Source organism: Solanum tuberosum, unplaced genomic scaffold (genome assembly GCF_000226075.1).
Source record: "Solanum tuberosum cultivar DM 1-3 516 R44 unplaced genomic scaffold, SolTub_3.0 scf00039, whole genome shotgun sequence".
NCBI classification, from domain to species: domain Eukaryota; kingdom Viridiplantae; phylum Streptophyta; class Magnoliopsida; order Solanales; family Solanaceae; genus Solanum; species Solanum tuberosum.
Genome location: NW_006238968.1, coordinates 1,920,508 through 1,945,669, shown reverse-complemented (window position 1 = coordinate 1,945,669; position 25,162 = coordinate 1,920,508). Strand labels below are relative to the sequence as shown.

Sequence of the window (25,162 nt, the reverse complement as noted above, 5' to 3'; positions counted from 1 at the left end):
GTTATATTTAGAATAATTTAAGAATTGTTTTAAAATTATTTCATCAGGCTATTAGCTAGCAAAAATTTCATCTATATCTATTTTATAAACCTACTCCATTGTTTCCTGCTTCAGTATTTGTCAATGCAACCATAGATGAGTGTTCATGTTTTTATTTATTATTTACAAGTTGAGACTTTCTTTAAAAATATATATATATTATCATTTTCTTTATTTTATAGAACATGATATTTTATAATTTCTTTTACTATTTTATGATTGAATATATTACTTTTGCATGAGACATCTCATGTAGATACATATTTAAATGTTTGTTATTGCAAAGCTAGTTATCTACTAGAGTTGCTTAAATGCAGATTGTAAAACTACATTAACAAATATGGGAGGAGACTCGTATTTGTATAATTTTTCGCACCCGCTTAGAGATTGATTCGCTCCGCTCCATTCCGCATAGCCTTAAATTCGCCCCGCCCCGTTCAATATATTGCCATCCCTAAACTCCTTAATCCTCTTAGAAGCTTAAAAAATAGGGGTTATTTTCTTAGAAAGACTTTTGAAATATTGACCAAGCACAACGTACTACTTCTAATGTTGGTAAAAATGCATTTTAAATTGTTTAGTTAAACACAAACATATACTTTTCAAAAGTATTTTTTTCTAAGAGCACTTTGGACAAAAGAACACTTTCAAAATAAACAAATTTTGAAATTTCATCAAACAAGCTACTCTGATCAAGTGTGAAGTTTAAAAATGAGTTTATATATATATATATTCCAAAAATGTATGTTATTACAATTAGTATTGCTTATTTTAGCGAAGATTTGAATAATAAGCTTAGCAAAAAATAATATTGCAGATTCCTTTGTGAATGTTCAATGTAAATCGTCATATATATCTCTTATTCACGCAAATCTATAAAAATGGTCCAGTATTGCTTATTTAAGCGAAGATTTGAATAATAAGCTTAGCAAAAAATAATATTGCAGATTCCTTTGTGAATGTTCAATGTAAATCGTCATATATATCTCTTATTCACGCAAATCTATAAAAATGGTCCATGAAAAAATTTATTAGTTAAACGCAATAATGTATATATTTATTTCAATTTGATGAGATTCAATCATGTACAGGGGCGTATACAGGAGGGGGTCACCGGGTTCACGTGAACCCATGGTCCCCTTCCGAAATCATATATAGTAGTGTTATATTTTTTAAAAATATTTAAATATAGATGCGTGAACCCAGACTCGAAGTATCATATAATGTAGTACGATGATGAGTTGGGTGCACCTCTCTAGGTGAGGTTAGAAATTTTGAATCTTTTATCTATCTTGTTTTAGTTTTCTTTCTAAGATTTTGTAACTGGTTTGGATAATAAAAGTTAATTTTGGACCTATGATTTTAAAATTTTAATGGTTTTTTAGTAAAAAGAATCTAACCGATCAAATTTATGTCTTAGATCCACCTTTTTGTAATAGCGCACCCATTATCTATAAATCCTGAATACGCCTCTAATCATGTAATTAGTCTTATCTCACTAATATTACATTATAGACCATATTTGTTTTGTATTTTTCTTGTCATCTAACTAGATGTGTTTTGCATGTGTATTCCACATTAAATTGTTTAGATGTCATATGAAATGTGAAGAGAACAACTACATTTTATATATTCACATATATTTCACATTTGTTGTGAGTTTTTTTTTTTTAAAAGAACTCGGAACATTTTAAAATATTATATTTTGAAGTTAGAAGATCTTGTTAACTTGATAATACATTTGTGACATATATAATACTTTAATTTAAATACAAATACCTACCAAAATATAAATATATATATATTTGCGTTAATGAAAATATTTATCTCATAAAATTAGCTATTAAATGTATAATAAAAATTAAACTAATACAAATGCCTTTTTTTTTTCGTTTACCAAATATAACTCTAGTTTTGTTTCAAAACGTCTACAAAACCACTCGTCTAATTTAGCTCACAACTTCAAGTATCGCTCATGATTTTATATATTAATTATTATTGTATAATTTTTGCAATAAATATGTTCATAACTGTCTATTTTATATAAAAAAAATTAGCTCACAACTTCAAGTATCGCTCATGATTTTATATATTAATTATTATTGTATAATTTTTGCAATAAATATGTTCATAACTGTCTATTTTCTGAAAAATACATGTGATTTTCATGTATAAAATATATATCTAAATCGTATGTACATTGTGACCTTATGATTCTAATAAAGTACACATAAATCGTATAAAATATATATAGACCAATATTTTATATTGAGCTACGTAACGTAAGTATTTTCTCGTGTTATACTTTTTAGGGGTAAGAGTGTAATTTTCGCCAAAGCCTTGAGTCACGTGATTCCCCGGCCCGTCAGTAGTAAAAACAAAATAGGGCAATAAATCCCTCTTTGCTGTACTGAAAGAGCTGAAACTCGCCGGTGCGATTCTCCCTCTCTCTCGCCGGAGAGACGAAGAAGTTAACATACAGAGAGAGAGAGGAATGGGACGAGAAGGAGATTGGGAGTGTAGTAGTTGCGGTAATAAGAATTATGCATTCAGATGTTTCTGCAATAGGTGTAAGCAGCCTCGTCTTCTTGTTGACAACAAAACTCCTCATGATTCAAAGTGGTTTCCTCGAATTGGCGATTGGATCTGCACTGGTATGTATCTTTCTGAATTTGTATCTGTTTTTTCAATTCTTTGATTGGTTGTGCTAAGTTATGAAATTGTATTAGTAGTATGTATGTGAACTTACTGATAGAGGCTGATAGAGGTGATGTAGGAGTTGGATTTTAGTTGATAAGCTTCGTTAGCCAGTTTGGTCAAGCTTTTAAAATCAGTTCATTTTGTGAAGTGTTTTCTCAAAGAAGTACTTTTGGTGAGAAATGGAAGCTAAGTTCCTGCTCACGGCTCATGTAATAAGCTACCCGCCAAGTAATTAGAAGTGTAGAGCAATTAGTTCATAACAGAGTTGGACCCACGTGTGAGAGAGTGGGTGCACGTGCACCCGTCAACACATGTATATACCTAATTATTGATCATATAATTAAATGTGCACTCTGAAACACATAAGCTGAGTTGGTGCATTGGCCCAACACTGTTCATTGTGCTTCTTCGCAACTCACAAGCAGAGTGTGCTGAGTTCGATTCTGGTTGTTGCATTTTTTTTTTCAAAAAAAGGCATATTAAAAACCTCAAACGAGATTTGAACTAGCAACCTCAAAGTGTACACTGAGGTCAAGACCATCCACCATAAGGTGAACTATGTTAGCTTCTAAAAATTGACTTATGCTACTCTCCATAAGCACTTACTTTCTCCCAAAAGTTTGACCAAATACAATAATTGATTCTCTAACAATACATTTATGATATCAATATATGATACTTTTGAAATGAAGGAGTGAAATAAGAGAAAATTGGGGCACTTGGATGAAAGGACATAAAAGTTACTTTACTTAATGTGTTGGCAAGGGTATTTAGTTGATAAGCATCTATAGCCGGTTTGGTCAAGGTTTAAAATCTGTTCATTTTGGAAACAAGTTTTCAAAAAGTACTTTTGGTGAGAAGACAGAAGTTAAGTTCCCTCTCACGACCCATGTAACAAGCTACGTCAAGTAAAAAGTGTTGAACAATTAGTTCATAAGGACTAACGTTGTATAACCATTCATCAACGGATGTTGCTTCTCAGATTGGGTAAAAAATGTAAACCTATAACTGCAGAAGTAGGAATAATGGCACCGGAAATGACATTGTTTTTGTAAAGTACCAATTGTATTAGTAGCAATGGTGATAGAGGGAAGGGGAAGGGGAAATCACATAATACTCCATGAAGATAAAATTAATCTCATGGAATGTTAGGGGGCTGAATGAACAGGGAAAGACAAGGGTGGTACAAAACCTGTTGCAGGACTGGAAAGCAGACATTGTCTGCCTCCAGGAACTAAATTAGAAGGCGATGTACAGGACTTAGTTAAACAAATTTTGGGCAGGGGAGATGGATTAAATATGGCTTGTTTAGAGTCCAGTGGAACCAGAGGAGGAATCCTGATGTTATGGGATTCCAGAATGTGGAAGGGGAAATTATGCAAGTTGGAGCCTATACTCTCTCTTGTAAATTCAAAGCTCAGTCAAGCAATTTTGAATGTCATATAATCGGAGTGTATGCTCCGAATAGTAAAGTGGAGAAGAGGTTTGTATGGGAAGAACTGGCGAGGCTTGATGGATGGTCCATGGGCTGTTTATGGTTACTTTAATGTCTGTAGATTTCCTTCTGAAAAAAAGGAATGCAACAGGTTAAACTCAGCAATGAGAGAGTTCTCAGAATGCATTGAAGACGAACCTCATTGATCTACAATTAAGTGGTGGAAGGTATACCTGGTACAAAGGTGATAACCATATCACAGCATCCAGGATAGATAGGATTATGGTCTCCACAGAATGGAATAATCTTTTCACCAACATAAACCAAACTACTATGCAAAGAGTGACTTCTGATCATGTTCCTATAGCCTTGTTGTGTGGACATTGGGAACAATCTAAATCCTATTTTAAGTTCGAAAATTGGTGGCTGAACCAAGAAGGATTTGTTGAAAGAATCAAGGTTTGGTGGAATGATTTTGAGTTCTATGGGAAGCCAGATTACATCTTAGCATGCAAACTCAAAGCCCTCAAAGGGAAATTGAAAGAATGGAGCAGAAATGAACGAGGTAATCTGAAATTGCAAAAGAACAACCTTCTCAATCAGATGGCTGAGTTAGAATCACATCAGAGCAACAGAGTTTTAATTGAGGAGGAGATAGAAAAAAAAGCCACACTTTTCATGGAGTACGAGAGGTGTTTGAAGAATGAGGAAGTGGCCTGGAGACAGAGATCAAGCGCTTTGTGGCTCAAGGAAGGGGATAGGAATACAAAGTTTTTCCACCAAACAGCTAATGCCCACAAGAGATACAACCATATTGATCAATTGGACGTACAGGGAGAGACTATAACAGGGCCAAACAGAATTAAAGAAGAAATTATTTCTTTCTACAAAAAGATGTATATAGAACCTGAAGGTTGGAGACCCTCTGGAAATATCAGCAACCATCCTACCATTACAGTAGGTGAAAATGAAGCTTTGCAGGTAGATTTTGAGGAATAAGAAGTACTTGAGTGTTTAAAAATGTGTGCTATAGACAGCCCCTGGTCCTGATGGATACACAATGGGGTTCTTTCTAAAATGCTGGGAGATCATTAAACATGACATTATGGGGGCTTTCCACAATTTTCACTCAACTGGGATGTTTGAAAAGAGCTATAATGCAACCTACATAGCACTGATTCCTAAGAAGATAGGAGCAAAGGAACTCAAGGACTTCAGACCCATCAGTTTAATTGGAAGCTTCTATAAGCTAATGTCCAAGGTTTTGACAGAAAGGTTGACGAAAGTTGTGGATAAGTTGGTAGACAAACAACAAATGTCTTTTATCAGAGGCAGACAGATAGTGGATGCAGTGCTTATAGCTAATGAAGCAATTGATTCTAGAGTGTCCCAGAAGAAACCTGGTATACTATGCAAACTTGATATTGAGAAGGCATATGACCATGTGAATTGGGATTTCATTCTAAGTATGCTGAGACAAATGGAATTTGGTAGCAGATGGATCAGTTGGATCAAGTTTTGTATTTCAACTGTTAAGTTTTCAGTACTCATCAATGGGTCTCCTGAAGGCTTTTTTAGTGCACACAGAGGAATCAGGCAAGGGGATCCCTTATCACCCTTCCTGTTCATCATAGCTATAGAGGGGCTTAACAATATGTTGAAGATAGCCAAGACAACAGGAATAATACAGGGATTTGAAGTCAGTAAGGTTGCTGGGAAGAGTATGGAGATCACACACCTACAGTATGCTGATGATACACTAATTTTTTGTGGGGCTGAGGAGGAGCAATTGCTGATTTTGAGACTTATACTAGTCTACTTTGAAGCCATATCTGGACTACATATAAACTGGAACAAAAGCCATTTGTATCCAATTAATGTGGTTCCGGATATGGAACACCTCTCACAAACCTTGGGAGGAGTGATAGGTACCCTGCCATCAGTATACTTGGGCATGCCTTTGGGGGCAAAGTTTGGAGCCATAGACATTTGGAAACCAATATTGGAGAAATGTGAAAAGAAACTAGCCAGATGGAGATCACAATACCTCTCCTTGGGAGGTAGATTAACTCTGATAAACTCTGTTCTGGATGCTCTCCCTACATATATGCTACCTATCTTCCATATTCCCCAGTCAGTAGTTCAGAGGTTGGACAAAATTAGAAGAAACTTCTTGTGGCAAGGAAATAAGGAAAGAAAAGGCTTTCACTTGGTCAAGTGGAAGAACATCATTAGAAGTAAGATGCAAGGTGGATTAGGTATCAAGAATCTCAAAAACCATAGCAAAGCTCTTAAGGTGAAATGATTATGGAGGTACCATCAGGAGGACCAAGCACTATGGTATAGGGTGATCAACAAGAAGTGTGAGAAGCTAAATAAATGGGTAACCAAAGAGGTAAATACCCCCTATGGGATTAGCCTTTGGAAATCCATCAGAATATTTTGTCATTTTCTCAGTAATCAGTCAACGGTCAAGGTACAAAATGGCAGAAAAACCAGTTTTTGGTTTGATAAATGGTTGGGTGGTATGAGCCTCAAAGATCGTTTTCCTGACATCTTTACATTGGCTCAACACCAACAGAAGACTGTCGCTGAAATGTGGACACAACAAGGCTGGGATCTGATCCTCTGAAGAAATCTGAATGACTGGGAAATTCCCAGAATACTTGAATTGTTTAAGGTTCTTGAGAATTTTCAAGGTATACAAACAGGCGAGGATTATTTATGGTGGCAGGGCGACAACAAAGGTAGTTACAAGGTGAAAGAAGGATACAAACAGATAAGTCCTGGTGGCATTCAAGACTTCAAATGACCTTGGAAGCAAATTTGGAGGATCAAAGTGCCACACAAAGTGGCATGCTTTACATGGCTACTAGCCAATGAAGCTGTTTTGACATTGGATAATGTGGCCAAGAGAGGAATCTCTCTATGCAACAGATGTTCCTTATGTGGTAAGGCTAATGAGACAGCGAGACATCTCTTCTTACATTGTAACTTTACTGAGCAGCTGTGGCAGATTTTCCTTAATCTCAGAGGCATATCTTGGTGTATGCCTAGCAAGATTGATGAGACTCTATTCAGTTGGGAGATGGCTGGAGTTATGGCTACAAACAAAGAAAGATGGAGGATGATCCCTGCTAGTATTTGGTGGACTATATGGAGGGAGAGAAACGAGAGATTTTTTGAGAATAGGAACAACAACCTGCAGGAAGTAAAGTTTTTGGTGTACAAATGTCTACTCCAATGAAACTGAGTCAATCATAGATGTTTTTTTTTTGATAAAAGTTAAAGTTGTATTCTTCAGCATTAAGGGTATGCTGGCTACCTCCAAAAAGTTACAAGCTGACACCATAATTACATAGATCCTAGGAAATCTACCAACTGTTCTACTTCTTCTATACCATCTTCTTTACACGTCAATCATAGATGTTTTAGGATCCATTTAGATTTGGTTCAATTTTTGGATAGATTATACTTCCTTTCTGCTTTTGTAAATATGGTTTTTCAGTACTACCTAAGTACTATATGAAATACAAATGTTACCAGTTTCAAAAAAAGAGTACCAATTGTATTTGATCAATAAATTTAAAAAGCACTTTTCAATAGCTATTTTGTTTGATCAAGCTCTTCAAAAGTGCTTCTACGTGTATTTATCTTATAAGCGTTTTTGAATAACTACTTTTAGGAAAAAGCTGCTCTTTTTAGCTTCCGAAAAATAACTTATGCTACTCTTCATAAGCACTTATTTTTTTCCGAAGCTTGGTCAAGCACTATATTTAATTCTCTAACAATACATTTTATGATATCAAATATTATAGTTTTGAAAAGATAAGGAAGCAGCGAAATAAGAGAGAAACTGGGGCACTTGAATGAAAGGACATAAAAGTTACTTTCCTTAATGTGCTGGCAAGGGTATTTAGGGGAACTGAAAAATGGACATTAATGCTAATCTACTATAGGTGAGTGAATTAAATTGATATAAAACAAAGTTTAATGACTTTGCTACATAATTCCTCATAGTTTAGTGATCTTTTAAGATATGTATTCTTTTAAAGTCATATAGGACTAGGCCCAAAACGAAAAGTATCACTAGTGGCTTGTATTTTGATATTGTTACATCATTTCAGTGGCTCGTGAGTGGGTGTGGGGTAGGTTAATGCCAAAAGGGGTATAGTCAATGCGAGGGAATGAAATCAAGTATCTCTACGGTAAAAGGTTGCACTAAAATTCAACTTTTAAATTGATAATGCATTTCCAAAAAATAATTAGTCATAAAAAAAGCCTCATATTTTAGTAAGCATATATTTTTTTTTAATAATTTAAGTTGAATTTTAGATTTGGTTATTTTAATACATGTCGAAAGTTTGATTTTCATTACAGTTATTTATTAAAGCATTTACGGATCAAGTTAAATTTTTAATTATATTAAATGTCATTCGAAATTGAATGAATATCAATCTAAGTGAAGGATCTATGTATGTTTAAAACTGCAAGTATATTACTATATTTTTCTTCCAAATTAAATGATAGATTTATTTGAGCAAGTGAAAATTTTGATCTAGTTACTATAAAGGAATTGAAAGATTTTGGTACGTAATTAATGACCCATCAAGTTATATTCAGAATACTTAATCACTAATTGATAAATTTCATTTAGTATATTAAATAATTTACCTATTTTAAATCAAAATGTCACATTTGCTTACCATAAAACTCAGATTTGAGTATCAATTCAATATAAATGTTCTACTATAATTTTCATTATGAAAAAAAGATTACTTTCCATTACAATATTTGGCTTGAAATTTTTAATTATCATGGTGAATAATTTTCCAATTTATGTGTATAAATAGTCATGAAAGATTTTGGTATGTAGTTAATAACCCATCAAAATTATATTCAGAATATTTAATCATTAATTGATAAATTTCATTTAGTATATTAAATAATTTACCTATTTTAAATTAAAATTTCAGATTTACTTACCATAAAGCTCAAATTTGAGCATCAATTCAATAAAAATGTTCTACTATAATTTTCATTATGAAAAAAAGATTACTTTCCATTGCAATAATTGACTTGACATTTAATTATCATGGTGAATAATTTTCCAATTTATGTGTATAAATAGTCATGATATTTCATTTTTTAGTAAGTCACATTTCTTGAAAACAATTGATCAACATATTCTATTGTATTCTAGCATGGAGGGTAAGAAAACAGCAGGATGCCAAAAAATTCCATTAGAGAAAATAGAAAAAGAAGCTGCTCGATATGCCTCATTTTCTAAACGTCGTTTAAGCTTATATAAAAAAGCAAGTGAACTCGTTCGAGAATGTGATGTCGATCTTGGAATATTTATTTCTTCTCAAACCGGTAAACCGTATTCATTTGTTCATCCGACTACTAATGTAGTCATTGATCGTTTTATAAATCCCACAACAATAGATCTAGGTGCACAACTCGCTGTTGCAGAGGCACGCAACAAGGTAATTCAAAACAATGAGAGGCTAAATGAATTTGATGCTAGGGAAAAAGCAGCAAAGAAAAAGATACGTTCTATGGATCAAATGAATGAGGCTAGAGTTAAGAGGTTGGTGGGAGGCCATGGACCAATTCAATGCTGAGGACATAACCAAGTTCAAAGAGTGGCTAAATACCGCGGAGGGTTTCTTAAATGTCCAATTGAAGCAGCTAGAAAATGGAGCTTCGTCCTCCGTACAATACCCATCGGAGGATGCAGATAATTGATCTAGTGCTTCACTAATATCATCGAATAATATCTCTTATCGAAGCCCTATGCATCAAAATGAAAATTTAAATTCATATTATTATGTGTGCTTTATTTTTATTTTTTTAAATTTTGTTATTTTGTTTCAATAATGGTACGTACTACATGTACTTTGCAATGATTTTTATTAAAGATACTTTGTCTTTTAGTATTTTTTGTCTCCTACATGTTAGATCTCTTAATATTATATTATGCGTTTGAATTATATGCACGACAACATATCAATTTTCAATGTCGTAGAATATATTTGAAGCATGTCATGTTAAAATAGTCATTTGAAAAACTAAAAGCAACTAATATGTGCGAATAAAAATGACTCATATACAAAATTATGTATATTTTAATGACGGAAGAGTTTTATCACGGTATATGATGAAAAGCTTTACATCTCCAAGTCTTATTTCAAATAGTTTGTCATCTGAATATTCTTAAACAGATGTATAGTTATCTTATTTTTTTATGTTTGTGGTGTTTGAACCGCACCTCGACTAATTTTATAATACCTATCACCTCTCACCTCTCACCTCTCACCAACAACAAGAACCAGGTAACTCTGTTCATCAAGACTAGGACAAATGAAAAGAATTACTTAGTATTTTTCTGTCTCCATGGGGATTTGAACTTGAGACCTCATGACTCTCAATCACTTCTTGACCACTATGCCACACCCTTGAGTGCATAATGTGCAATGCTTATAAATGTGCACTACTTATTGAGAGTAAATTAGCATGGGTATATATAATTGCTATTACTGAAGTCAATTTATAGCCTATTTGGACAAACTTCTAAAATCAACTTATTTTGAATTATTTTATTTTTAAAGTGCTTTTCTAAAAGTTTTTCTTTTTCTGAGAGGGTAACAATTTGTATTATAAACCAATACTTAGGTAGTCCTTGAAAACCCTTTTTACGAAAAAGTATGAAAATCTATGTACAAAAACAACAAGTCTGGCATGATTCTAATACTTCTAGGATTTCTTCTGCATCTATAGAGGAACTCTTTGTACACCAAAAACATAATACTCCCTCCGTCCTAATTTATGTGGCACTTTTCGGATTACGAGATTCAAACAAGTCTATCTTTGACAGTAAATTTTTCATAAATTTTTTAAATTATCAATTATTGTGACTTATAGTCCTTTTTACGTAGTTTATAAATATATAAATTTTATTTCAAAAAATTTGAAGATTCCATGCGTAAATTTCCGGTCAAACTTAAACTGTTTGACTCTCGAAAAACGAAAAGTGCCTCATAAATTGGGACAGAGGGAGTAACATAATACAATCTGTTTTTGATCATTTGTAGGGATCTGCTTCTATCCTCAAAGCTTCTAGCATTCCTTTTTCTCCAAATGGTCCACCAGAGATGCATGTTGGAATGTTTTCCAATAACTTCTGTTCTTTGCCCCAATTCCTACTTCCTCCCAACTTGAGAGAGTGTCAACTATTTTGTTAGGCATTGTCTATTGAATGCCTTTGAGATTGATGAAAGTTTTCCACAGTTGATCAGTGATTTTGCAATGCAAGAACAAATGTCAATCTGGCTCAGTTGCTTCCCCACATAAACAACAGTGTGTCACCAAAATGTTATCTCTTTTCCTTAGATTCTCATGTGTTAGTACTACCTCCTTTGCTAGCAGCCAAGTGAAACATGCCACCTTAAGTGGAACTTTGGCTTTCTAGATTTGTCTCCAAGACCAATTGAGGGTTAGTGGAGCCTTGTTTATGACCTTGTTACCTGAGTTTACTTTGTATCTTCCTTCGTTGTGCTTTGTCCACCATAGGCAATCCTCCCCTTCCTTCGAACCTTGAAATGATTCCAACCTTTTAAAGAACTGAACTAAATCTATAGACTTTCCAGTCATTTAAATTCATTTTGAGAGATAGATCCCATCCTTGGGGAGACCACATTTCAGCCACTGTTCTGTCTTTATGTAGTGCTAAGTCAAAGATGTCTAGGTAGATCTCTGGCAAACTACTATTACCAAGCCATCTATCTTTCTAGAATCTTGTCCTGATACCATTGTGTACTGTTGTAGTAGTATGATTCCTTAGGAAAGGCCATCAGTTCCTAATTGATCTCCAAACAGTAACACCATAGGGATTGGTTGCTTCCTTGGCGACCCATGAGTCCATCTCTCCATAGTTTAGTTTAATCACCTCGCTACACATTGAGTGTGGTTCATGAGCATATCTCCACAACCATTTCAGCTTTAGAGCCTTGCTTTGGTTCTTCAAGTTTTTGATGCCTAATCCTTCTTGTTTTTCTTTCAGATGGTATCGCTTTCTTTACTTGTTTCCTTGCCAAAAAAAACCCTTAGTTTATCCAATCTTTGTACCACTCCTGTAGGTATTGGGAACAAAGTTAGCATGTAAATAGGAAGGGCATCCAGGACTGCATTTATCAAAGTGAGCGTACCTCCCCCATTGATAAATATTGTTCTTTCCATCTGACCAACTTCTTCTCACATTTCTCCAAGATAGAATTCCAACTTTCTTTGGATTGTGATTTTGCCCCAGTGGCATCCCAGGTAGACAACAGGCAGTGTTCCCACCTCACCTCGTAGCACAGAGGCCAGAAGCTCCATATTAGAGACCAAGTTTATGGGATATAAATGGCTCTTTCCCCAGTTGATGTGAGGACGTGACAGACCTTCAAAAGCACTAGAATGACTCTGAGGTACCTTAGTTGTTCCTCATCCGCATCACAAAAAATCAAAGTGTTATCTGCATATTGGAGATGTGTTACCTCCAGACTCTTCTCAATGTTTGTAGACACTTCAAATCCTGTGATCCAACCTATTTGTTTTAGCTGTCTTGATCATGTTGTTAAGTCCCTCCATGGCAAGAATAAAAAGGAATGAGGATAAGGGATCCCCTTGTCTAATTCCTCTTTGAGCTTCAAAAAAACCTTCAGGAGCATCATTAATGAGGAAAGAGAACTTCAATGTTCAAATGCAAAAATGTATCCATCTAATCCACTTTTCTCCAAATCCCATTTTCCTGAGTATATTGAGAAGGAACCCCAGTTAGCATGATCATAAGCTTTCTCAATGTCCATTTTGCATAGGATGCCTAGTTTCTTTCGATCCAATCTAGAGTCTATTGCTTCATTTGCTATTAACACCACACCCATGATTTGTCTTGCTTTGATGAAAGCCATCTGTTGAGAGTCTACCGGTTTGTACATCACCCTTTTGATTCTTTCTGTTGAAACTTTAGACAACAACTTATAGAAACTGCTTATCAAGCTTATTGGTCTAAAGTCTTTAAGTTCCTTTGCTCCTTTCTTCTTTGGGATCAACGCACTATAGGTAGCATTGAAACTTTTCTCAAACATTTCTTGCCCATAGAAATTGTGGAAGGCCTCCATGATGTCCTGTTTAGAATTTTCCTACATTTGATAAAGAAACCCATAGTGTAACCATCAGAATTTTCTCACTAAAGCCTTCTGTGTTCAACCACCAGATCTCAAACTTGAAATGTGATTTACTATGTTCCCAAGGTCGACAAAATAGAGCTACTGGGACGTGATCCGAGGGCATTCTTTGGAATGTAGTCTGCTTCATGCTGTTAAATTGATCACTCCAGCCAGAAGTGAAAAGTATCCGGTCTATTTTGGATGTTGTTGTATGTGTATCTCCTTTGAACCATGTGTACTGACATCCTTCAAGTGGCAAATCTATAAGTTCTAGGTCCTCAATAGTATCAGAGAACTCAATCATGGCAAAAGATCTTCTTTGACAGTTTCTTTTTTCTGAGGAGAACCTGCACATATTAAAATCTCCACAAATTGCCCAAGGCCCCTCCATTAATCCTCTGACCATTCCTAATTCATTCCGCACCTCCCTCCTTTCCACCATACAATTTGGTGCGTAAACCCTGAGATGTGGCAGTTGAAATTTTGAAGTAAAGCCTCAAAACTGCATGTTAGAGTATAAGCACCAACTTGTAGTATCTCTCCCTTCCACACCCTGCTATCCCGTAACATAATGATTCCCTCTATAGTTCCATTTGCCTCAAGGCATGCAAATCTGATCCATCTTCCTCCCCATATTTGTTTAATGCTATCCTGTAAACCCCCCATGTAATTTTGTTTCCTGTAAGCATATAATATCAGCCTTCCATTGGTCTATGTAGTTCCTCACCACCCTTCTTTTCCCCACATCATTTAATCCCCCCTTCCATTGTTGATGAGAAACAATTTGTGTTTGACCAATTAATTTTTTTAAAACTTTTGAATAACAATTAATATTTGACCTAACATTTTAAAAGTACTTTGAAGTGTATTTTTCTCAAATACTAATGTGGAACTCTTCAACAATAGTAAAACAATTTTGAAGATTATGTGTTCCTTTAGTTTAATGAAGATAACACATCAAATGTTTAAATTTAATTGTTACTGAATTTGAATTCTTTTGATTGTTAATTAGTGATATACTCCTTCTGTTTCAATTTCTTTGTCTAGTTTTGCGAACTTTAAAAAAGTAAAAAAAAAAACTTTTGAAGCTTGTGGCACTACAACAAAAATAACTTTTAGCGGCAATAAATATGCACATTTACAAGGAGTGCTAAAGGTTTTACCAACATTAGTTAATTGTCATTGGATCCAATGTCGCTATAGGCTTTAGGAACATTTACATAAAGTGCTGCTTGCCTCTAAAAAGACATATTTAGCGGCAATTAAGCCATTGTCGTTAATTAATTGCCGCTAAAGATCATTTTTGGTAGTGTGGTCTTAAACTTAATATATGTAGAATGTACTAAATGTTTAATCTTGTGGTTTTAAACATGTCACGCGAAAAGTTAGAATTAAAGAGTTTCAAATAAAGAAAAGAGGTATTCCCTATTAAACAGACTGAAAATAAAAGTAAGACAAACAATAGAAACAGATGGAGTATTATCAATTGATAATTACTAACCTAAAAAAACCTCCTACAAGCATGCTTTAGGATATATGTAAATATGAGAACAAAACACATTCTTAATATATAAATGCAAAATTTAGCATCCAACCTTTGTAAAGCCAATATGAGATGATGATACTTACAGAAAAATAGAGTGCTTTGGAAACCAAATTGAAAGAGACCCGAATTACCATGAGGTCTCATGAACTACTACTAAAAACCAACTTCGATTTTGTTTTGTTTGTGTACAATAACATGAATTGTACTATATAGGCATATCATATAGTTCAAATAAATAAAAGATTTACATAAGATAAAATCTCAATTGAAAGAATACCAAAGTATTAGGATTCGTACCTAATTCAAATATAAGTAAGTAATTAATACATATAATTTTAGTTGATTTCAAAATACTAAATATGAGGAAAATAGTAAATAAATTTTGTCTATTGTAAAGTTTTTTAATGAAGCGCAAAGAATTCAATCAACATTTCTAAGGACTTCATGCTTTTAAAGTAATATATAAATTGGCTGCTTGCCAATTTGTTTCATGCAACATATTGCATTATTGACTCTTTGGCTTTGGTGAGCTATGCACTTCCTGGTTATTTCTCTTTTTTTTTTTTTTTTTTTTTCCAACTCACTTAGTTTCTTTGTACATCAATTAATTACCTATAAAGACAAGCCAAACAATGAGATTGAATATAGGGTGCATTATAAGCGTATGTTGTCATTAGGCAAATTATAGAATCCAAATGGACTAAATAAAAATGATGTAAATGATGTTCATGAGCAAATTATAAACCAAAAGCTACTAGTACTTGACTATTTTGAATTGTCTTTACCAGATATAGTGGTGGACAAGATGAGGGAAGCGAGACTAAGATGGTTTGGACATGTGAAGAGGAGATGCATAGACACACTAGTGAGGAGGTGTGAGAAGTTGGTTATAGAGGGTACGAGGAGAGGCAGTGGTAGGCCGAAGAATTATTGGGGAGAGGTGATAAGACAGGATATGACGTAGCTTCACGTTACCAAGGATATGACCCTAGGTTAGGAGGGTATAGACGGCACGTATTAGGGTAGAAGGTTAGTAGGTATTGTAGTGTTGTCTTTCTTAGGGTGGCTGGTGTGTGCGATGGTATTAGTTGTGTTATTGTAGCTCTTGCTTTTTATTTTTATCATTGTTTATTATTGCGTTTTTACTATTCTACCCTAGTAGACCTTTGCACTGTTTCCTGGTTATTTGCTATATTCTCTTCATTGTCTCCTTCTTTATACCAGAATTTGTTGCACTTGATCCCAGGGTCTTTCGAAAGCAGTCTATCTACCTCCATGAGGTGGTGGTAAGGTCTGCATACATTGTACCTTCCCAGACCTCACTTGTGAGATTTCAGTGGATATGTTGTTGTTGTTTACCAAATATAGTGGAGGTTGTTATGCATTATTCATATTTTAAGAGAGATTGACTTGTTATGTGAAACTTTATAAGAAACCTGATTTCAGCTAGGTTGAGTTTTTTATGTTTTCTCCTGTCTGTTTTCATCTTGGATGGCGGGGTTGGCGTGCGTATTCTTGGCTTGTTTCCTCTTCCTGGATGCAATGTGTATTGCGTGTGTGGGAATGCTCCATTAGGTTGCACTAACAACAATTATGCATCAAGAGAAAAGTGCAAAAAATGTGGACAACCAAAGGAGGTAGCAGCAATGCCAGCAATTGCAATCCCTGGAGCATCTCTCCCATCTCATCCAAATTATTTTGCCAGGACACAAGGAGGTATGGAACAAAGGTTGAACATTGGGTTCTTAGGACATGGAGCTCTCCAACAACTTCCCTTGAGCTCTAACTGGTCTCTAGGGGAGGCTGGTCAATACTTTCCTGCTGATCGGTATAGACTGCTGCAAACTCCTGGAGTTCCATATGCAAGCCAAACGAATCAGCTGCTTCCAGTTCCAAATGGATGGCGTAATGGTGACTGGCTCTGCAGTTGTGGCTTTCACAACTACTCTTCTCGAGCTCAGGTATTTGCAAATAGAACATTAAATACTTCCAATGTATCAAAAAGCATTTTTAACTGGCGATTTCATGTGGATGCACATCTGCTCTTGTAGTGCAAAAAATGCAATGCTTCTGCACCTCCAGCTTCATCGTCTTCTCTTGCCAGTACCCCTATTACAGGTTTGCACATCATAAATCTTTCATTGGTTTTCCATTAAATTAATGAGTATAGATCACAAGCTTATACTTTATCCAAAAGAAATATATATATCAGAATGCTTATACAGTCACTGTCATTTTTAATTTTTGTTGTTACCCTCCACCTTAGCTCCCCACTTTGTGCTCCCTTGGTTACTCAAACCCGCAACCACAAGGTTGGAGGTGGAGGGTGCTTACACTTGAGCAGCCCTCGCTTATCACAGTCACTGCCCTTGCAGAACTCTTTTTAACTATTTCTACTTTATAGCTGGCTATTTTTGACTAGTTTTCCCGGTTTCATTTTAGTTCCTACCAAACCATTGGAACCTATGCATACAAAACATCTATTGAGCTAGGGCTTCCAATTAATTTTACTTGTGTTTGGAGGAAAAACTGATGTGAAAAATTTGGACATGTTGATGTTTCTGAGCTGAATCTCTATTTAAAAAGAATTATTTTTTTGCTGTAACATAGTGGGAAGATTAAAGGGAAACCGTAAGTTATGTTGCTTGGACTTGCTATTTTTCTGGCTTTGGTATCTGTTATCATCTGTTGTTTATTATGCTTGGGTAGGTGATCTCGCTATTTTGCTGATGGTACTGTTCCTTGTATGCTCGGCACTGGTTTCCTATTAGTTGTCATGTTTTCTTCACTGTTGTTTCTCCTTTCCATTATGTTTTTGATTTGCTTCACTTGAGCCAAGGGTCTTTCGTAAACAACTTCTCTACCTCCACGAGATAGAGGCAAGGTTTGTGTACACTTTTCCCTACCCAGACCCCACTTTGTGGGACTTCACTGGGTATGTTGTTGCTCTTTGGCAAAGAAAATTTTGTCTGTCTTTTTACCTGCACATGTTTGCTTTTAGTCCAGTAATATGTGCGTGTAACTGAACTAGTGTGATCTCTCCTGTCTTCCCTCGCACAATGAAGCTCTTGGAACAAAGCGATTAGCATCTGAGGAACTTGTTCATGATTGGGACAACAAGAGGCTGAATGCAGGGCATGTAAGGAACCATCTTCTGGTATTGATATTGATAAATTGATGTCATGGATTGTTTGGTTGACATTCTTACATCCTTTTATTTGAACTTTTAGACATTTGGGTATCAACAAGGCTATCCAGGAGCAGAATGGATGGGGGATTCAGGGGGAAATCAACTAACTGCAATCCCAACGATCTTCCCTAGAGAAAATTCAATGGTGCTTCCTTTGCAAGCCAACATGCAGATTCCTCGTGTACCAGCAGCACCTACACTCCTTGGTAAAGGGTAAGATTTTATTATGTACTTTTGCTTCTGGGTTATTTAGACTGACTAGTGGAGGCAGCAGAAGATACTCACATTTGTCCTTCAAACTGACTTAGCACTAGGATCATTTATTTTGGAAAATAGTAGTGCAATAATCACAGGACAATACCCCTCCCCTTGCTGAAGTGACATCAGGTTGTTGAGGATTACTGGTATTAGAGAACAATTTTGTTGACTTTTGTTCCTAAACACCACCAAATTAAGAGGCCGGACAACAAGCCATCATCGAGAGATTTTTGTTCCAATAGGAACAATTACATATTCTAATTGTAAAAAAGGATGAATAGGCTGTGAGGCATATATGGCATCTTTACTAGGAATAGGAAAGAGAAAAATGGACAAGCTACAACTCGAAATCTAGAATTGCGAATGAAGGGGAAAAGATTAAGATAAGGTTAAAGTTACCAATTCAAAAAATAAGGTTATGCTAGTGGGCTGAGTTACCTAATACAGGTGTTCTTCCCATCTGCTTAAGCTTTGTAGAACAGAGTTATTCAGTACCTGTGCTAGTGGGAGGTAGCAGGTACCAGGTGGAATTTGTCGAGGTGCGAGTAATGGCCCGGACACCAGTCTTGAAAAAAGATAAAAATGTCTGAAGTTTGATGTGATTTGAGGGTATTTTCAGTTTGTTTGTTTCCTTTTCTTTTTCCTCTTTTTAGCTGAAAATTATTTTACTTATTCAATGGCCACATTGAAAGACAACTGATAGAGGGCTTCTAGCAATCTAACAGGGCTTGTTGTACGTTATTATTAAGGGATCTTCGTGCAATTACCCATTAAAAATATACCAATCTTTTGTTTGCACAATTTCATCTAATATGTTTCAGATCTGTATTATCACGATGCAACTGGCAAAACCAACTGCAAACTGATAATGCAAGATGACTAGCTCCAGATGAAATAATCACGGTCTACATCTAAGTATAGTGCTAGAGACCATTCTTTACACTCATTTTTTAAATTGTGTTGTTGCATGTTTTTATCAGGGCAAAGCAATGGCGTGATGGGGACTGGATGTGCACAAATTGCAGTAATCATAATTACGCTTCTCGATCAAATTGTAATAGGTATGCTCCAAACTTGATTAATTAATTGTCAATTTGTTCAGAATTTTCTTTTCATAAAGGAGAAATCTCCGAGGGTCAGTGGTGCACCTCAATGGATAATGGGCTTGCTTCTCTACCTGTCTCCATTAAACTACTAGGTTTGAGCCGATGATGTATGCCTACACTCACATCACGCGTTGCACTCTTACCACTTAGTTAAAGTTTTGGGGGTTGCTTTATTCATAATTCTGTGAACCGCTAGTGAGCAAATGCTGGTAAACCTCAGATTACCTTGACTTGACTTCAATTACTCCAGCGAAGTTGTAGTTTCTGTTCTTTAAGGAGGTACTAGCAATTGTTTTTAAAATTGCATTTGGGCATTTCATAGTGCCTTGTATTCTCATTGTGATGATGGTCTTCTCAATCACTTTTTTTTTGTGAATAAAAAATAAAAGGTTTTTCAATCACATGTAAAGTATTTAATGTTCAAAAAGATTCACCCTTCGGAAGAACAGAGGGAGGGAAGCGGTGTTGGCTTAACTGCATCACCTGAGATATGTAGGCCAAGAGACAAATATGGAACTGAGAAAACTTGATGAGGAATATCTATTTTGCTTACAATCTGGATCCCCAACCATCCATTTTCAAAACATATATTTGTGTCTTGACATCTAGGACTTTTGCTTGTACAGGTGCAAAAGTGAGAGAGACGTGCCAGCTCAACCTGTTAGTGTTGCATAGCGTTTAAGTTATAACCAACTTGAATTTGTTGTAGCTTTACAAGATACATTGGTATCCTCCTTTAAATTGTTTATCATGTTGTGTGTAGTTTTAGTAGATTTGGTGAACATCGAATGAGGTACATTAGTAGATATGGTGTAAATTGATTGTTTTACCAGTTTTGCTTCAGGTGACCAAGGTACTCAAGAGAATAGTATCAGTATGTTCTCTATTTTATCATTGAACTGTTTCATCAAATACTCTGAGACTGATATTGCAAACTGTATCAACTTGAGTCATCTGATACATTTATATTGAATTGTCTGTTTTCCTGGTGAAAGCGAACATGAGATGCAATTGTTTCCTCTCTCTGTCTCTCCAGTCTGATGTATCTGAAAATGATAGTCTATTCGAGTATTTGCCAGAGGAAATCATCAAATTTGATACACAACAAATGAACAAGAATATGTTGATCATCTTCTCAATTCACATATATACATCAACAACATACCCCACTTGTGTAATTGCACTTGGTATGTTGTTGTTGTATACATATTCAATGTGTACAATTATGCATATTTAAAGAATATTGAACTAATTTACAGGCACTCTTTGTCTTGATTATAAAACAAATGAACCAACACATTCCCTAATAAACAGAAAACTTAGAGTAACAACCAATTATTCAATGGTAAAAATCTTTTCTTGAGACCTCTACCATTATCCTTATTCTAAATTCAAACTTAACATGGCTTTTGTGGTTTTTTTTTTGGTTTCCCGCCTAGTATCTGTATTGGGATCAGTGACTATATTTGGATTTTTGATGGGAAGTCCCACAATGGCGGTAAAATTCTCCTTAACAAAGATGACTCCATATCCAGAGCTCGAACCGTTTGTATGAATATTAGTGTTCTTGATTTCCCTTCTTCTTGGAAAACAATCCACTAATCAAAGGGATTAAGGGCCTCATTTTCCTTTTCATTTTCTTCTTAAGTTGTGAAGGACTAGTCTCCATTTCTTTATTTACATGATCTTTGCTGACAATGATCCTAGTGAGTAAAGGTGTACTAGCAAATTTAACAGACCTCTTTGTCTTGAACTCTATCTCATTGTCATCTTCCTCTTGAAACTGTGTTCTGGCTTCAACTTTAGATGACGGGTTCTCGATGAATTTGAGCTCTTCATCAATCTCAGGATTATCCAGCGCCAACGGTACTTTCTGCTTCAGTTCTCTTGTCTTCAATTGCTGTATCTCTCTTTTTGTTAGTTCTAGCTCTTCTTTTAAAGATTGAAGGCAATGCGCCATGAATGTTCCTTCTTCTTTACTTTTCTGGAGGTTTTGCTTTGTTTCTTCAAGCTCTACTGTTACTGGTGATTCAACTTTAGACTGGTTCTGTTCACCACTTGCCTTGCTCTGCACCTGAGATAGTTGAAATAATTAAGCTTCATGCACATACATTAGAGTTGAGGGCTTAAGTAGTTGTGTTTAGAGTGACAAAACTAGTCGATGAAAATAACGCCTTAGTTTATTTTGATCTGTCCAATTCAACCCAGAGGGTTGGTTTATGGCCTGTTCCAAAGCCCATTTCAGCCTAAGTAATGACCTGTCCATTTATTAACACAACTTACTTTGATCCGTCTAAATTCAGCTTTTTGACACTTTTAGTTGTTCCCTAAACTTATATTTCTCTCTTGTTTTCAATTTCATTAGCATTGTTGTTTTCATCTATGTTGCCTTGTGTAGTTTCTTTCGTACAATAACTACGTCCCCAATCATTAGCAAGTTGGGGTCGACTATATGAATTTTTGCTTGACTGCATCGACTCTTACATGGTTAATTCAAAATGAAGTGTAAATCAAAAGGAGAAGAAAAAGAACCTCTTTGAGTTGCTTGGCATAAATTTCTCCTGCCAAAAATTTCTCTCCAAATAACATGACTGCCTCCTTCACTGACCCGAATGGCTGCCTCGTATCGATCTCTACGCGTCCCCGCACCACCAGTCCTCCTCCTCTTTCCATTTCTTACTCAGTCAGAACTCAATATGCAGGAAAAAAGATGATGAAATCTGGTGTTTGTCATTTGATGGTCTGAGTTTTGAATATATATAGACATATGAAGAACTAAGAAAAAAAGGGACCATATTGTTTGTTACAAAATTAGTAGTATTATTACACTTTTAGTTATTACCTAATTAGAAGGTTAAAAAAATCATTTAAGATAGTATGGGTGGAGAGTTTCATATCTTGGCTTTCACTTCACTAGAATTATATCATATGTTTGTTAATTGATGTTGATATTGGCTTCTTTGTTAGTTGCCCCATCACATTCCAAATGCCTACTAATTAAACAATATTAAAAGTAATACTTTATTTTACAAAAACAAAAAATCTATTATCTATTTAGAAAATAGATTTTTCGCGGCTTAATTATTCAGTTGCGTATGTTCTCAAACGTCTTTAAGTTAATACTATAAAATATCTATTAGTCTAGATTGGAACAAGGTTGAGGTTTTGCGGCTTATTGGGGCTAATGCGTACAATGTATAATTAAAAAAAGGTGATATATTTTAACTTGTTAACTTATCTACATAATTAACACTTGAGGATAAACATAAAGTTTTCTTAAAATTTGACTTGAAAATATCTAATAAAAATATTATTTTTTTTGTGTTCAACTATTTAATTAGAATAAGTTATAATTTGAAGATCGAAATGAAATTTAAGAGATTGTCGAGGTATTAAGTAACCTATTTTCTATTGGAATGGGGCAATGAAAGTTGTGGTTCATAATAACCCAAAGCCCAAAGTGGGAAGCAAAATAAACAGAAGTTGGGTGTTTTAAGGAAGGAAAATGTTTTTTACGAAAAGTATTTTTTTTAGATTTTTTAAAAATATAAAATGTCAATTGTGGAATATTTTTTTCTACTTTTACTGGAGAATTTAATTTTTCTTAAAAAGTTATTTTTCAAAAAATATAATTGATGAAAAAAAAAAATGAACACATGCTTCTTATACTCCCTCCGTTTACGTTTACTTGTCACAGTTTGACTTGGCATACCCATTAAGAAAATAATTATTGATATATGTATTTTACCAAACTACCTCCTATTAAAGGTCTTGGAAAATAAGTATTTAATGATGAGGGTAAAATATTGAAAAAAATTGTTGTCTTTTCTTGATATGTCAAAAATAACAAGTAAAAAAGAAAATTTATTTTAGGAAAAAACGACAAGTAAAAGCGAACGGAGTGAGTATTAATGAACTAAAAAAGAGTAGGAGACTTCTATTTCAAGAGTTGACCCCATATTCTACCCCATATTCTATATTAAAAGCTAGTGGGGAGTACTTACTATGAATTATTGCTACTAGACAAATAATTGGTTAGTCCATCATAATTTTTAGATTATGATATTATTGAGACGAATTCAAAATATAAATTTAAAATATTTAATTTTTGAGGTTCTTGAATGAAAATTTAATTTATCGCACTTCTAAAATAAATGGATTTGGATATAATATTCATTGAAGTTTTAGTGGATTTTCATACATCTAATCCTTCTGGAAAAGTAAGACATTCCACATGTTTTGATCAATTCAAGGTGGAAAATGGGGTTGCTCCCTCGACAGAATAAAGTTGAGTCAAAAGATGTCGATTTAAGATAAATTCATGAGGAAGTGGTAGCTCTTTAGGATGTACTCCAGTCTTTAGAAATTGATTAATCGGTAAAAATAGATGTACTTGATGGTCCGCCCAAGAGAGAGACTGACGTGTTAGTAGCCCTGCCAAATAATGATTCTGGTAGTGAAAGAAAACTCATATACACACCACTATTATGCTTAGTGCCATAGTTATATTAAGTTCGAATAAACTCATTGTTATGTTGCATCCGCCACCATATGAACTTATCAATACTCGATATTTACATCAGATTATTTCAATCATTAGTAAGTAGTAATAAATGGAAGGAAAAAACATATAAATCAACCATATATAGTTCAAAGGTAAAATAGTATACCAAAGACATAATTCCAACCTTTTTTTTTTAAGAAAAAAAATATTATCTTGTGTTTGCACATGGATAAAAACAAAAAATTAAAAAGTGAACTAGATGGAAAAAAGAAATGGATGAATATTTTATTTTTATCTTTTGTTTTTATAAATAAACTAGATATAGGACCCCGTGCCAGCACGGGGCCCAATATATATATATATATATTTTAATTTTAATTTATGTCATATTATGGAATTTGAGAAGTTATTGAAATTTTTATATGATTTTAAAAATATTTTAAATTGTTAGCTATTGTGATTTGTAGTACTTTTTTTTAACATAATTTTGAAAATAATATTTATTAATCTATTTGTTCTAATTTATGTGGCAGATGCATAATTTCAAATATTAACCCTTTTTTATATGTCTCTTTAATATATTAAGTTGTTAATTATTGTATTTTATAGTACATTTTGAACCTAATTTTTTAATAATATATGTTATTTGCCATGTCCCAATTTATGTGGCATTAATTGATAGATTTGTTGGAGTCGAGAGATTTATTTTGTTAATTATTGTAATTTATAATTTGTTTTTCGTCAATTTCGTCGACTATTTTTTTTATTAATTATTGTAATTTATTGTTTCTTTTTCGTCAATTTCAAACAATATATGTTTATCATATAATCCATTTTATGTGGTACCAATAGAATTTAGAGAGTCAATTAAATTTTTTATATAAGTTATAAATAATTAAGTTGTTAATTATTGTAATGTATAGTATTACTTATATTATTTTTAAATATATTTAAATATTATATGTTAGGTTTTTTATCCTAATTTATATGGCATTGATAGAATTTAAAGTGTCAAATAATTGTTAATTATTGTAATAGATAATATGGAGTATTTAAGTCATTTATAGTATAGTATAATTAATATATAATATGTAGTATTTAAGTGTCATATTATGGAATTTGAGGAGTTATTGAAATTTTTATATAATTTTAAAAATATTTTAAATTTTTAG

The 25,162-nt window shown here is 34.1% G+C and overlaps 2 protein-coding genes across 2 annotated transcripts; one reads left to right on the top strand and one right to left on the bottom strand.

Annotated features, from left to right (window-relative positions):
- The first annotated feature begins 2,388 nt into the window (after window positions 1-2,388).
- Window positions 2,389-20,456, top strand: LOC102589410 (ranBP2-type zinc finger protein At1g67325). Its single transcript, XM_015306868.1, has 7 exons — window positions 2,389-2,693; window positions 16,508-16,893; window positions 16,984-17,050; window positions 17,998-18,071; window positions 18,163-18,335; window positions 19,361-19,441; window positions 20,113-20,456. Exons 1-7 carry the CDS (start codon window positions 2,534-2,536, stop codon window positions 20,159-20,161), a joined length of 990 nt encoding a protein of 329 aa, XP_015162354.1. The 5' UTR covers window positions 2,389-2,533; the 3' UTR covers window positions 20,162-20,456.
- A 78-nt stretch (window positions 20,457-20,534) lies between these two features.
- LOC102588855 (WEB family protein At2g17940-like) lies at window positions 20,535-22,361 on the bottom strand. Its single transcript, XM_006343308.2, has 2 exons — window positions 22,019-22,361; window positions 20,535-21,560 (listed from the first exon to the last, which is right to left on the bottom strand). Exons 1-2 carry the CDS (start codon window positions 22,157-22,159, stop codon window positions 21,045-21,047), a joined length of 657 nt encoding a protein of 218 aa, XP_006343370.1. The 5' UTR covers window positions 22,160-22,361; the 3' UTR covers window positions 20,535-21,044.
- Between the last annotated feature and the right edge of the window lie 2,801 nt (window positions 22,362-25,162).

Coding starts and splice junctions, on each gene's coding strand:
- LOC102589410 (XM_015306868.1), top strand. CDS start 2,534: ATGGGACGAGAAGGAGATTGGGAGTGTAGTAGTTGCGGTAATAAGAAT. Junction 18,072..18,162: donor AGAGGCTGAATGCAGGGCAT/GTAAGGAACCAT, acceptor TTGAACTTTTAG/ACATTTGGGTATCAACAAGG. Junction 18,336..19,360: donor CCTACACTCCTTGGTAAAGG/GTAAGATTTTAT, acceptor TGTTTTTATCAG/GGCAAAGCAATGGCGTGATG.
- LOC102588855 (XM_006343308.2), bottom strand. CDS start 22,159: ATGGAAAGAGGAGGAGGACTGGTGGTGCGGGGACGCGTAGAGATCGAT. Junction 21,561..22,018: donor ATGCCAAGCAACTCAAAGAG/GTTCTTTTTCTT, acceptor CAACTATCTCAG/GTGCAGAGCAAGGCAAGTGG.